General features: G+C 41.7%; 1 protein-coding gene across 4 annotated transcripts in view; it reads right to left on the minus strand.

The window, feature by feature from the left end:
• The window catches only part of LOC119723870 (histone-lysine N-methyltransferase SETDB1-like), an 86,834-nt gene extending 76,154 nt beyond the window's left edge, over positions 1-10,680 (minus strand). For all 4 annotated transcript variants that reach the window (XM_038194781.1, XM_038194773.1, XM_038194767.1 and 1 more), the window contains exons 1-5: positions 10,528-10,680; positions 7,605-7,742; positions 6,754-6,855; positions 2,665-2,737; positions 154-623 (exon numbers count right to left, since the gene is read on the minus strand). In XM_038194781.1, the coding sequence (XP_038050709.1) occupies positions 154-623; positions 2,665-2,737; positions 6,754-6,855; positions 7,605-7,734 (775 nt within the window). In that variant the 5' untranslated portion in view covers positions 7,735-7,742; positions 10,528-10,680. The remainder of the gene's footprint in view (positions 1-153; positions 624-2,664; positions 2,738-6,753; positions 6,856-7,604; positions 7,743-10,527) is intronic.
• Positions 10,681-13,061: the final 2,381 nt, after the last annotated feature.

Below are 13,061 nucleotides of genomic sequence, written 5' to 3' on the forward strand. Positions count from 1 at the left end.
CTCGAACCCACGACCTCCTGCTTTCTAGTGCAGTTGTCTTACCACTCGACCACCGAGCTAACGGGATCGGTTGGCTGGATCGAATCTGATGTACATAGCAGCGGGTACCGCAGGGCAAAACCTAATTTGACTTAATTATCTTAAGAATATTACCTGTGGTTGACTGTTTGGAATGTGTGTTGGCTGAGGGTTTGTCTACAGACGTGACAGGTTTAGCAGCGCTGACGGTCTGTTGATGGGATGCTACTGAGGAAGAAGCGTCTATCTGCTTGCTACCACCTTGCACAGTCCTAGGTTCACAGACATCTTGTGAAGCATCTTGTCTTGACGAACTAGTACTGTCTATCTTGTTTGCTGTGACATTGTCACAGGGCTTGGTGTCTGTTGACAGGATCGCTTGCTGATCAGTGCTTGCTTGTTGACTGTCTGCATCACAGTGGTTGGTCTCTCCCGTTTCTTTCTTCTCAGTATCATTACAAGTTGCATCCATGAGCTCAAGATCCTTATCAGATGGACATTTAGGTGATGGTTGAGATGATGAGTCATCATCACTGTCCACAAACACAAAGACTCCCTCGCTAGTCTGATCATCATTTGCATCATCATGACATGTCTCAAGCGCACTATGATGACAAATAAAAATATTAATGAAAGCATTAACATTTTATGACTTAGTGTGCAACAAAACATTGAATGACTATATATTTCTGAATGAGATAAGACTTAAGATTGAGTGGTAAGACATCAGCACTAGAAAGCAGGAGGTCATGGGTTCGAGTCCCACCCGAGTGATTTTTCCAACTTTCACTCGGGAGATAACACACTGAGTATACAGTGTTTAAAAACGTCGGTGAAGGGCAAAAACCTAATTTGATTTATATCACCCCGACGCAAAAATTCCATCTTATAAGAGATAAGACTTGCAAATCACAACAATTTTAAGTTAACTATACAAGTTCAATATTATGTCACCAGAAGATGCTTTGGACAAAACCAAAATGTAAAGGTACTTGCAATACACATGTGCCACACTGGTCTTTGGAACAGTATGTTATGTGCCAACTGCATGGGCTCACTCTATCCAGATGGGATTAATATAGAATTCGGGCGATTCACAATGCAGAGCGCCACCAATAGTTTGCCACAGAGAGTTCATTTTTCCCAGTGCATTGTGGGAGATGGTCGACAAATTCGCAGTGCGGGACATTTGAAATTGTTTGGGTTTTTTTTCGGTCAGTACCGGTAGTTTCGTAAGCGTATGATTTGAGTATGTTTGCCCTTTTCTTTTCTTTGTATCAATATGGTGAGTTTTGGTAAGGGGGCAGAACGCTATGTCCGAATCTATAACAAATTAGCTCAAGTTGTCTACTGACACTCATTCCAATGGGCCATATTTTGTCGACCGTAAACTTGAGAAGTTGACTCTCCATGGCAAACTCTTGGTGGCGCACTGCATTGTGAATCGCCCGAATTAACCGCGTTTCTTCCACCAGCACTACATCACTACCCATAACTGCACTGATGCATCGCACCAAAAGCTCGGCAACAACTACCTGGTGAGTGCTGTTTTTACTTCTGTTATTCACACTTTTCAATCTACATGTATATCAAGCTGATGAAAAAGTGTTGATTGTGGTTTGGGGGAATTTTTCAAAACCTCGCTTCTTTATAGGTTGCAGACTAGTAAATCGGTCCGAAATCACGATTTGCATGCCCTCAAAATCTTCAGTATTTGAGCATGCTGTGGGCCATGAACTTGAGGGTTTGTAAAAAATATGGGTGGAAGCCGTGCACAGGACTGGGAGCTTGTAGTTCCGTTCAATTTGGATGAAATTGGGGCCCTTAAAGCGCTCTATTTTGCAATGGAGTGTAGGCATCGTTTTTCAAAATGGCGATGGGCTTCAGGACTATTTTCAGGGGTGATCATCTTCGGATGGAAGTTTCTCCTAAAAGTCATCAGTTGATTCCCCAAAAATTGAAAAGAAAATGAAAGATGATGAAATAAGCTTTAATTTGATGTGTGTCTCGATCACCTTGGAGAGTTGTGAGTATTTTTCCTGAATTTCTGAAGTGGGAGCATTTACCATTGGGGTCTATGGAAGTTTATTTACTGGTCTGCAACCTTAACCCTAACTCCCAAGGCATCTTTGCTTGGATGCAACCTCAATCCTGCAAAATCCTCCAACTGCCTCCATGTAAAAATTGCACACAGCCTCAAACCTCCAAACCATCCATTATTTATGGAATGTGGTCCTTGGAGGGGTGACCACTGCCTCAATCCGGCAAAATCCTCCAGCAATCACTGTCAATATGTTGAGGCAGAGCCAGTGACATCCTGGAGCAGTGCGGAGGATTTCAAGTATAATCTAGGCCTAACTTAACGCACAGCTGAGCATAACACAAGGTCCGGCCCAAGACCTTGACACAGTGCATCCTCCAAAATCAGCCACACATTTTTGCCATACAGCTCAATCCTGCAAAATCCTCCATTTTGCAAAGAGGATTTGGGAAGGTAAGGATTCAGCATACCCAAGATACATGATGTTGAGCTGATGCATCTTCATAAGTCATTGTCCACTATGTATAACATAAAAGTGACAATCTTTACGATACCAATACTTTCTCATTACATATTCATCCCACAGACGCAACTTGTGTACGTACTCTATTTTTAAATGAAGGTCCTGAAGATCACTCTTCACTTTGCTCATCGAGTCTGCAACATCAGCATAAAATCCTGTGGTAAATGAAGAATATTAATTGGGGAAACAATTTAATTTCTGTCCTTGTGACTGACTTGTGAGGACTTTCCTAAAACTCTGACATAAAAAGATTGTTGAAGGGGGGGGGGAGGTGTCTCATTTAAATTATAAAAGACACTTGTTTGGTATTTTATTATTGCGATTGTTAGTTTAAATGCTGCACTAAGCTTATCTGAGCTTGTACTTAGCTATGACATTGACAGCTGCTGCATGCAAACCAGTGTAGTACTTGGTGGGTCTTGTGCTGATGAACAACCAATAATCACATTCGTTTTATAGCAAAAGTTCGTGTTTGGCTGAAGCTACATGTATGTAACTGAAAGATGGAATTTAGTTTTATCTTGTATTCATAAATACCTACGACAGTTTACCCATTCCCATTGGTCAAGAGCCCATCACGTGGCCAGTCTAAAGGGCCTGTCACATTATATGCGATCTCATAGGGACCTTACGGCAACCAATTTTTTTCCATAAATTTAACAATCGCAGCGAGGACGCAATATAATGACAACTTTCTGTCTCAAAGAAGCTCAAGCTACGCTCATACTGTGCTCTTCCCGCGCTTACGATGTGTTCAACTCGCTCTCTATGCGCCCCTGTCAAGCCCAATTACTCGATCTAGTCGCTGCCGCTGCGCTGTCACTGCGCCCACACTACACTCTGCTCGCTGTTGATAGCATGCGTCGCACTCTCTATTCGACCAAAATACGCTCATGTGACGTCACTTGTACTGTATAAATACCACGACAAAACGGTCAATACAAAGTCCAGTTTAAAAAAATTATTCTACAAGTTCATCGCAGTCGAGTTACTTTCTCATGAAGACTACGTCGACTGCCTTGCGCCTAAGCTGCCTCAATGCCATTTCAATGTCGCACAATTCACGCTCGCACAGCGCCCGAGTTGCGTCATTACGGTGCCCTGGCCTGAGCACAGAGGTGTTGCGATTGTTTTGAGCATGTTCAAAGACCTTGGCGCTCATCGGAGACCATTAAGACCCTCTGGCGCCCATTTGGCGACCTATGTAGTTGTCGCTGCGATCTAGTAGTTGTTGTTGCGCCCCAGCTACTTTTCAAGGACGCAGTGAGAGCGCATACATGTATAAGATCGCAGACAGTGTGACAGGGCCTTTAGATGGTTGATACAGACCGGCTGGCTGGTCTTAAACACTTTCCAGTGTCACATGAGATTTTGACTCCTATGAAATCCGGTCCCATTTACTCTTTTATTGGTTGAACGTTCACAATCCTCACGTAGGCATGCCCAACACTACCAGTGAGTCAGTATTTCACAGTCCTAAATTCACAATACACTGGCACAGCTACATGTACGTTCGGCACAGCTACGTTCTGCACAACATCTTGCAGTACGCGCGAAGCGTGCGAGCACGCCAATCTCCATATATAAGGCCAAACAAAAAGTCTCCGGTTTCTGGTATGGAGTTTCCCCAAAAAGTGGTGCGGCGACGCGGCCTTTTTTTTTTTTTAGGTCTTTTTTGCTTCAAATGTCGGCTGATGACTGCAAATGGTGCCTGACTAAACTTAGTGCAAATATATGGGAGTACGGAGAGGCCACATAAAGCTTATTCTCGATCATAACCCCATCTAAAAACACGTTACAATTGTGCAGCAGCAGGATTCCAGTCAAACCAGTGAGTTTGGCAGTTTTGAGACATCATCTTTTATTGAAAAAAAAACCTTTTTCATTTTGCTGACGCGCATGGCTACGGCGACGCGCGCGCATACCAGAAACCGGAGACTTTTGGGGGGGGGGGGGCCTAAGGAGCTGTTTATGACTACTCGTAAGAGGGACACACCATAATATAGCTAGAGGGGTGTTTCAAAAAACATAGAGTAAAATTGTTGAACAAAATCTTTGGAAATTTAAATTTTTGACTTGTTTTGACTTCTGGCCCGAAAATTTTTGGTTTTTTGACCGAAAAGGTATTTATTACCCCCAACTCCCCACTGTCTGTTACTAAGTACTGGACCAAGTCCGCCAAATCCATCAATCACACTGCTTCCAATGCATGCTTTGCTTTAGGCCTCCAGGCCCAAGTCCATCATACTCCATCAATAGTTAGTCAAATCAGGCCTGCAGGACCAAGTCCCCTAAAATCCACCAAAATGGGGGGAGGGATTTTTATAGAGTTGGGGAGGTTAGGGTTATATAATTATTAATTAATTAATGGGAATAAATATGTACACAATGTTTAAGATCGATTTAGAGTCTGGACACTGATAATCAGCATCCAGACTCCAACCGGTCTTAAACATAGTGTTTAAAACCAACCAAGCACACATTTATTCCCTTACTAATTAAATGACACTTTTTAAAATCTCCTAAAATACAGCTGGGGAGATCTCAGAAATGCAAAGAGCAATTGTTGTGACATATTGTTTGCTAACAGAGACATCCATGCTTAGGAAATAGGCACAAAGCAAACTCAGTCAAATCAAGCATTTTTTCGCCTACAATATGATGAAACAAAACAGAAGAAAAACTCAGATTACAAAGAAAAGGAAAAGAAAATATATAAAAACAGTAAAAAACAAGTCAGGTGTGTTTACAAACACAAATGCCCCGCAACCGTGACTGTTTCCATGACATAACACCACTCTAACATCAACTTACATGTACCTTGGTCAAATGGAACGTTCATTGACAGCATTAGTGTCTTCTGTAGGTTTTATATGAATTAATCCCTTATCCCTATGATCTCAGAATAAATACAAGATTTCTATTGTTTTAGCCACTGTGACCTTGACCCTTGACCTTTTGACCCCCAATGCGATAGGCTTCTTAGGATTGCCAAGGACAATCCACAAACCAAATTTGAAATTCATATGTAAAGTATTTCTCAAGTTATCGCGCTGACAACATTTCTATTGTTTCAGCCACTGTGACCTTGACCCTTGACCTTATGGCCCTAAATGCAAAAGGCTTCTTAGGATTGCCAAGGACAATCCACAAACCAAATTTGAAGTTCATATGTAAAGTATTTCTCAAGTTATCGCGCTGACAACATTTCTATTGTTTCAGCCACTGTGACCTTGACCCTTGACCTTTCGGCCCCAAATGCAAAAGGCTTCTTAGGATTACCAAGGACAATCCACAAACCAAATTTGAAGTTCATATGTAAAGTATTTCTCAAGTTATCGCGCTGACAAAATTTCTATTGTTTCAGCCACTGTGACCTTGACCCTTGACCTTTTGGCCCCAAATGCAAAAGGCTTCTTAGAATTGCCAAGGACAATCCACAAACCAAATTTGAAGTTCATATGTAAAGTATTTCTCAAGTTATCGCGCTGACAACATTTCTATTGTTTCAGCCACTGTGACCTTGACCCTTGACCTTTCGGCCCCAAATGCAAAAGGCTTCTTAGGATTACCAAGGAAAATCCACAAACCAAATTTGAAGTTCATATGTAAAGTATTTCTCAAGTTATCGCGCTGACAAGATTTGTCCGGACACACACACCCACACACACATACTTGTTTCACATGACTAGTGTGGACTTTCCATTGCTTTCGTGTAGTTAAGAAAAACCAGTGAAAAAACTCATTTTTCTCAAACTGTGAAAACTCTTTCAACCCAATTTTTTTTCTATGATTCCCTTTAGTGTTTCTCTTCATTCTGCTACAGATAAACCTAACCCAAAAATGCCTCTAAACCTGTTTTCCAGAAATGGGGAAACACTGTGTGGACGTGGGGTAAGTCCACAAAACGTCGGTGCTACCTACATTATGTGGACGTCTTTTGTTCGGAAGTCCACACTGCGTATGTAAGACAAACTCACCCACCCACCCACACACACACCCACACACCCACCCACCCACCCACCCACCCACCCACCCACCCACGGAAGGACAAGGCGGAAACAGTATGCCCCTTCGGCTTCACCGCGGGGCATAAAAAAAATAGAAAATGAAAAAAAATTATAAAAATCCATCACTCTAACAAAAAAAAAAGACAATTAACAGGGCTTACTTGTTCGTTCTCCATTTGCCTTTGTAGGGTGTAACTCGTTTTCAATGTCTATTAGACCTTGTTCAACACTATCAAATATCTCACCAATTTCACTGTGGCCATCTATAGGAAACAAAAACAAAAATCATAATTACTTTCCTTCTTAACAACCCAACGTCAGGGTTTTCAGTATACCTTGCAGTTTTGCACCATTGCACATTTGGACTGCACTTACAGACATGTAAATAATGGTGAATTGAGTTCTGCACTGAGATTGCAAGCAAACATGTTATTAAAGGTATAGTCCATCATTTGTAAGTTGTGCATTTTGTTCATTTGAAGCAACAATAGTGCTCAAATTCTAAAGAAGGGTGCTGAACAGCTAACCTGATGAAGTTTCAGCTCAGCTTCAGCTGTATATTTCGAGAAAAACGACATCCTAGGATTTCGCTTTCAAATCAAAAGTTGCTGAATCATGTTTTGAATTGGGCCTGAGACACGTTCTCACCGAGACACGTTCTCAGCTACGCGATGTCGCGCACCGATCCGACGAATTATAGCAACCGCGCGCGTGTGCGCATACTTCGCCAATTGAAAAAACGAACTACTAACGGAAATTTCCAACAGTGCTTCTTAAGACGCACCGTTGGAAAGGCCTTCTTTCGTTGATTTCTTCAAAATGACAGCTTGCCAGAAAGAATAATTTCACAGGGAGTTTAGTCCCCTTACCACTTACTATCTTTCAACCAAATATGTTTTTCAACAATAAATACGGCAGTTATTTTTTGGATAGCTGCAAGTGATGGACTCTGGTTTTAACACCCTGCTCACCCTATTGCAACCCCCAGCATTCTATCAGGCTTTGTACTTACTATTAATTTGGTCAATTTTTTCTTGAGCTTGTTGAAGTTGTTTGTCAACATCCAGTTTGATCCAAACCTCCGACAAGACGGCTTCTACCTGAGCTGGCAGCTCATTCCAATGGTATACTTCGTCCATCATTCATGTGCCTGAAACAGAAACAGACCTGTGTTAGAATATAACATTTTCTTATAATAACCTATGTGTATACTTGTGATGAGGCCATGTCACAGCAATTGTTTTGATGAGTTTGCGAGGTTCTGCGAAGAACAAGTGCAAGCTCATATTTGACCTGTTCTGTCAAAAGCAGACGCTTCTGGGCAGAGGTTGAAATTGAGATAGGGCCAAAAGACGCTGTGGGGGTGATTTTTTTTCGATTTTCAAATTTTTGCATATTTGTAATCCTGATCATGTCTAAAATATACTATAAAAGTTTGAAACCCTAATTTGAACTCTACATATACTATTTTTGATGATTTTGATTAGGTATATCAGTTAAAGAAATTACTGTTTTGTGATGTTCGTGGCCATTTTCTCCGTTTTCGACACAATGAACTTCAAAATAGCATAACTTTACCCAGGAATGACCGGTTTCAAAAATTAAACCACCTATTAAAAGGAAAAAGAACATTTTTTAATAATATGCAATAATCTCATTTTTGACCTTATGCCCAGAAAAGTCTGATTCATTTTTGACAGAACAGGTCACATTTGTTTCAGACTGAGAATTGCTGTACGAGCCGTTGAGTTCTGAGGTTTCCTCTATGAACCACACAAACTAAACAAACTATGTAACAACACCATGGCTACCACATGGTATATCTCAAATGGGCTTATTAGCAACACTCAGGGAAGAAATTCACAAGACAAAGTACCGAATTGTTTTTTTTTAACACGAGATGCTTGACCAGTTGGTATGATAGCTCCCCTTGGGTGCTATGATTGAGCACGAGAGAAAACATTTGCTTTTGGGCAATTCCACGCAAGGTGGACATGGCTGAAAGAAAATCTAAACTTTTGAAACAGAAAATCTAAAAACCTTTTAATATTCATTGAAAAAATAATAATAGTTCATCTTTTGTGTAATAGTATCTAGCTTTATCTACCTTTCCACCAAGTTTGGTTCAAATCGGATCTTCTGTTATGTGTTATTAAAAATCGCATTGCTATGTAGTTTTATAAGAGTATAATGGATGGTACATAGTTACTTCCAGAACTGTAAGGTTTTTACAAACCTTACAGAAAGACGAATTGAAGTTGCTGTAGCAGAAAACTCTCAATTTTTTCAAACCTCCAAACTCTCCTGTCACGACATGTTTGGCCTCAATATTTCACAAGTATTATCTTGACGTGGATAGGTACCTCCAGGGTGGGTTGAAATCCCTCAAATGTCAAACAAAAAGTGAAATTTACATGTACCAGAATTTGGTTCAACAGGATCACAGGAGTCTCGTACTCACTCGGCTGTCTCTCATCATTTGCTGTCGACTGAGGGCGCTTTCATTCTCTTGACCAACTACAGCGCGGCTTTCATTTCATCGCGCAAGGCATGGAGACACTCTCGGAATGAAAGACGCGCTGTAGTTGGTCAAGAGAATTAAAGCACCCTCAGTCGACAGCAAATGATGAGAGACAGCCGAGCGCGAGACTCCTGTGATCCTGGTGAACCAAATTCTGGAAAATTTCACTTTTTAATTGTTTCACATTTGAGGGATTTCAACCAGTGGTGTTCCCTAACGTGGCACACTTCGATGTTTACCCCGACTTTCCACATCAGTGTTGCCAAAGTTCTTTGTTGACAAACTTCAAATTTATTCAGTGAAATACTTGTACTCACCCTCTTTATTATAGGCTAATCAGAAAGTGCTGCCTTTTTCAGATGTCTAATAGGCCCTATTTGTGAAATTTCATGTTGAAATTTTGATACGCAAACGTGTGCAAATGAATCTGTGGAAAAAATTCCGTACTCGGACGTCACTTTTTTCAATTAATTTTCTAGCGCCAAAAGTTACATCTTTTATGGTTATTCCCTCCACTTACCCTCCTCTACTCTCACCCTCTCCTTTCCTTAATTTCTATTTATTAATCGGTCAGTTACTTCATCGGGATTCGAACCTCTGACGCTTGCTTGATACACGAGACTCTTAACCGCTAGGCCGCGCACGATCGCTGTTGCAACAATCAATCTTTGAAAGTATTTGAAGTATCCATTGAAATAAACTAAATATTCATGAGAAAATAAATATTCATAATGACGTATTGCACTATCATTGGCAGGCTCAAGCGACGTCATGGTTGTTGATGTCACGTGTATAACGTACCGCTGTCTTTCAGCCACTACAATCAGTTTTGACCGGCTGCTTCAAGTTAGTTCCGCACGACGTATGTATCCAAAATGTGCTCTAAAAACACATTTTGAGTAAATTTTTTTCACCTTTACACAGCTTCCTGGATTTCTCTTGGTTCAAATGACAAGGTGAGGTGACAATTAATATGTTTGGCAGCAGATAAATTGACGTCCGAGTACAGAACTTTTCCCTCAAAAAGTGCTGCCTTTTTCAGATGTCTAATTTTTGTGAAATTTCATGTTGAAATTTTGATACACAAACGTGTGCAAATGAATCTGGAATTTTCACAAAAATTAGACGTCTGAAAAAGGCAGCACTTTCTGATTAGCCTATAAAAAGGGTGAGTATGCTTCTAAAGCAAAACAAAACCTACACAGTACAAACTAAGCCTAAATGTGAAAATCTAAATTGGACAAAGTGCGACACGTTTTTGTATGTGGAAGTGTGGCCTATGTTTACGGACGTAGTCCGGTAAATTGGCCACATTTATGGGGCTAGGGTAGCTGGAGTGACAACCCAATGATAAAACTCAGGGCTGGGTAACTCCAGCTAGGGCTAGGGGTAGCCCGAGAGGGTATCCTCCTACCTGCTGGAGTTTGAAACGTAGGCTAGACCTACAACTGAACAAATATGACAAAACCAGGTGAATGTACGACAGCGTGTGCAGCTCAATGGTATACATGTAGCGTGCAGACATGCGTGTGCAAAGTACAACAACAATACTCTGACCAAACTGCTCTGAGCATAGCACTGTATGAGCGTCGTGAGCGAGCAAGTTAGCCCGCGACTCGGCCCGCGATTCAGTTCGCGATTCGGTCCGCGATTCAGCCAAATGCAGCCGCACATACACATTTATAATCCATGCGACAAAGGTACATGCTTTTTGGAACTAGATCCCGGCCCTGGAATAGATCAACGAATTCTCCAGATATGTCAACAAATTATTAACAAATTCTGCATAAACTTCAAGGATAGATATCAGCAAAGCTATTAATGCTATAGGTAACATTGCTTTATTGGCTCATTTCTATAAACTAGTTAGTCGTTTCAAGAGGACCCATTTCAAAGAGTTTCTCGAAACCGATTAAACACGATATGCTTTGAAAAGATTTTTGAAAATTTGTATTTCATAATCCTAACAGTCACTAGGCTGGACGCATCTAATGTCAGTAAACGCTTATCAGTCCAATAACGCGTTCTGCTCCAATTCTCCTCTAACAGGGCATCGTTTTCAGTATCTCGAAATGCAGTAATCGGAGTCCTGGGCGTAGCGAGGGGGGGGAGGCTTTCGGAAAGCCCCCCCCCCCCCCCCCGAAAAAAAAAACGAAGACAGACAAAACAAAGACAAACAAAACGGGGGGGGGGATGTTAAGTCATACTTGCTATTAATTTAATACACATTTAACAAAATGGGCGTCTTCAGGGGTGTCAATGGGGGTGGGGTGGGCAAATATCCCCTGCCCACCCTCTAAAAAAAATGATAAATTGGGAATCAGTCAGTTGCCGTGTCAAGCGTAGCTGCTCTATTTTCTCGTCCACACAACTGACAGCAACGCGAGGCCAGCGAACGATGGCCGTAAAAAGGGCTTCAGAAAAGTCGCAATTTTCATGGCAAACCACAACCGATCCAAACAAAGTTGTTTTAGGTAGTTAAAAACCCAGAAAACCATCATGTTCTTGTAGTCTGGTTCCCTGACCCCACTCAAAATGAAACGGAGCAAATTTGGGAATTGTAAGGTCAGATGATCAGTCTGGCAGGCCTTAACCCCTTCACATGTGTGTAATCAATTGCAAAGAAAATGTGGAATAACTAAATATGAATAATTAGGAGCAGTTTTTGAGGGGAAAAACACGGTTTTCTCCAACGCTGGTGGCCGACCAGCGTTGGAAAAATACAAGTTTTGTTGAAAATGTCAGCACACCAAGAGCCACACGATGATGCTTTAGACTGTCATTCCCTGACAATCCCGTGAGGTATTTCGTGATAATAATGGCCGCCATATAATAAGTGGCGGCCGCTGTACAAAACAAATATTTTCACACGCACAAAAAAATATATTCATACTTATTGAGCGGCACTATCCGTCTTCCGTACATAAATGACTTAATAAGGTGTCTTAAGAAACAAGAGATGAAACAGTTATTACAGTTCAATGCTACAGTGGTCCAAAAAGGCCGGTGTTGGCAAACTGTATCTCTTAGGAATGCAAACAAGTTGGATCTTCGATTCATACTACCGTCGTTGCTGTGAACCCGGCTGCGTCACCAGAATTAGGTAGTTTCAGTACAAAGATTCTTGTGAGCAAGGGCAAAAGTATGAGAACGAAGGTCGTGTACACACCTCTCATCGATAATGATGCCATCTGATCCATGCGATGCGATCATGATGACTGCGCCTTATGGTTAAAGCTTAGAAACTCGCCAGACAAACTAGTCAGCCTGACAATGGAGCTATGGCCTGATCATGCAGCAGCTGTACCGTGTCATGCCGGGTACATCCAGAAATGTTTTAGAATTTCATTCCACGACTTGGAGGCATGCATGCTCATGAGTTTTGTTGAATGTGTAGGTGTGCTCATCGCATAGCCGAACGTGAATTATTATGAAAGCTGAATTTGGAGGTTACTATACTCCATTACCAGCACCCTTTCCCAAAATGTGGTTCGGCCACCTTTCTATACAAAGCCTCATTGGCCAAACAGGGCTGTGTGCGTGCCACGGCCACTGACTGCTTGCGTTCGACCGGAGATAGGGCTCCGTGGAGACCGGGTGATGGGGGGGGGGGGGGGCAGCATGTTACGGGTTAGCACCGAGGGCGGATCCACAACAAAATCTTCCCCATCCAGGTGCTGCGAATTGGGAGAGGGGGGGGGGTGGTGACGTCTTTCTTTAAATACAAATAGTTTGTGTATTACTCCAAAAAGATACTTTAAAAAGACACTTCCTTGGCAAGCGGCAAATTTCCCTCGGCTTCGCCTCTGGTAATTATCACCATCCAGACTCACACCGGTTTTAAACAGAGTGTTATAATACCTCCCGAACACACATTTATTCCGTTATTGGTTTTGCTTAGTAAGTCAAGTTTGTAAATAATTGGTTGACTTTTAATCTACGGATCTA

The sequence above is a fragment of the Patiria miniata genome, unplaced genomic scaffold, assembly GCF_015706575.1.
Source record: "Patiria miniata isolate m_02_andy unplaced genomic scaffold, ASM1570657v1 HiC_scaffold_1, whole genome shotgun sequence".
Lineage (NCBI taxonomy): Eukaryota > Metazoa > Echinodermata > Asteroidea > Valvatida > Asterinidae > Patiria > Patiria miniata.